The sequence below is a fragment of the Vavraia culicis genome, assembly GCF_000192795.1.
Source record: "Vavraia culicis subsp. floridensis unplaced genomic scaffold supercont1.250, whole genome shotgun sequence".
Classification (NCBI taxonomy): Eukaryota; Fungi; Microsporidia; family Pleistophoridae; genus Vavraia; species Vavraia culicis.
Window position 1 is genome coordinate 1 of NW_007360853.1, and position 748 is coordinate 748.

Sequence of the window (748 nt, forward strand, 5' to 3'; positions counted from 1 at the left end):
TTTTCTTTTAAATTCCTCCACTTCCTTTTTAATCGACGTTACATTTTCGCCACTTTTCATCTTGTCGATCCAAGTCTCCATAATAAATTTTTGCAGCCTTGTAAACGGCTTAGCAAATGGTTTAACAACAGCTTCCTTGATGGAAGAAGATGGTTTATCAGAAGAATTATAACTTTTAAAAGTGTGTGTAAACTTTCGGCTTCCACCTCGGCTACGCCACTTGGTGTGCCCGTTTACTTTCTTTGTTTTTTTATTATTTTTATTTTTTACTATTTTTTTTGGTTTTACATTTTTTTTAGAACATGCACAATACCGAAGTGCTTTTTTAAGAACTGTGCACGGAGCACAGGAACATTTTGCAGACTTTCGTAGGTCCGATCGATAAATAAAGCTTTGCCGCGGTAGACAATCAGCTGATTATCTACAGCACAGACAAAACCACCAGGATTTAACAATTGTGTCTTTTTCACCAAAAACTTTTCAGTTGGCGTATTGTCAAAATCTGGATGCATGATGCATCGACTTCTCAACTTATTTATAGTTATATTTCTTCCAGAAAAATGAATGTTAGTCAATGATGAGAACATACAAAATGTTCACAAAAATGTCGATTTGATTGTGATGTTATGTTCTGTTACATTGACCAAAAACTCACTTTTACATCCATTTCTTTATATTTTATTCATTTCTGGTAAATCACCTCAATATATTGTAAATGTCATCGTAATTTGTAACAATATTGAGAAAG

The 748-nt window shown here is 33.3% G+C and overlaps 1 protein-coding gene across 1 annotated transcript; it reads right to left on the minus strand.

Moving 5' to 3' along the window:
- Window positions 1-284: 284 nt before the first annotated feature.
- On the minus strand, window positions 285-512 carry VCUG_02740 (uncharacterized protein; the record flags this gene model as incomplete). The annotated part of the gene is made up of 1 exon (XM_008077558.1): window positions 285-512. One exon carries the CDS (start codon window positions 510-512, stop codon window positions 285-287), a length of 228 nt encoding a protein of 75 aa, XP_008075749.1.
- Between the last annotated feature and the right edge of the window lie 236 nt (window positions 513-748).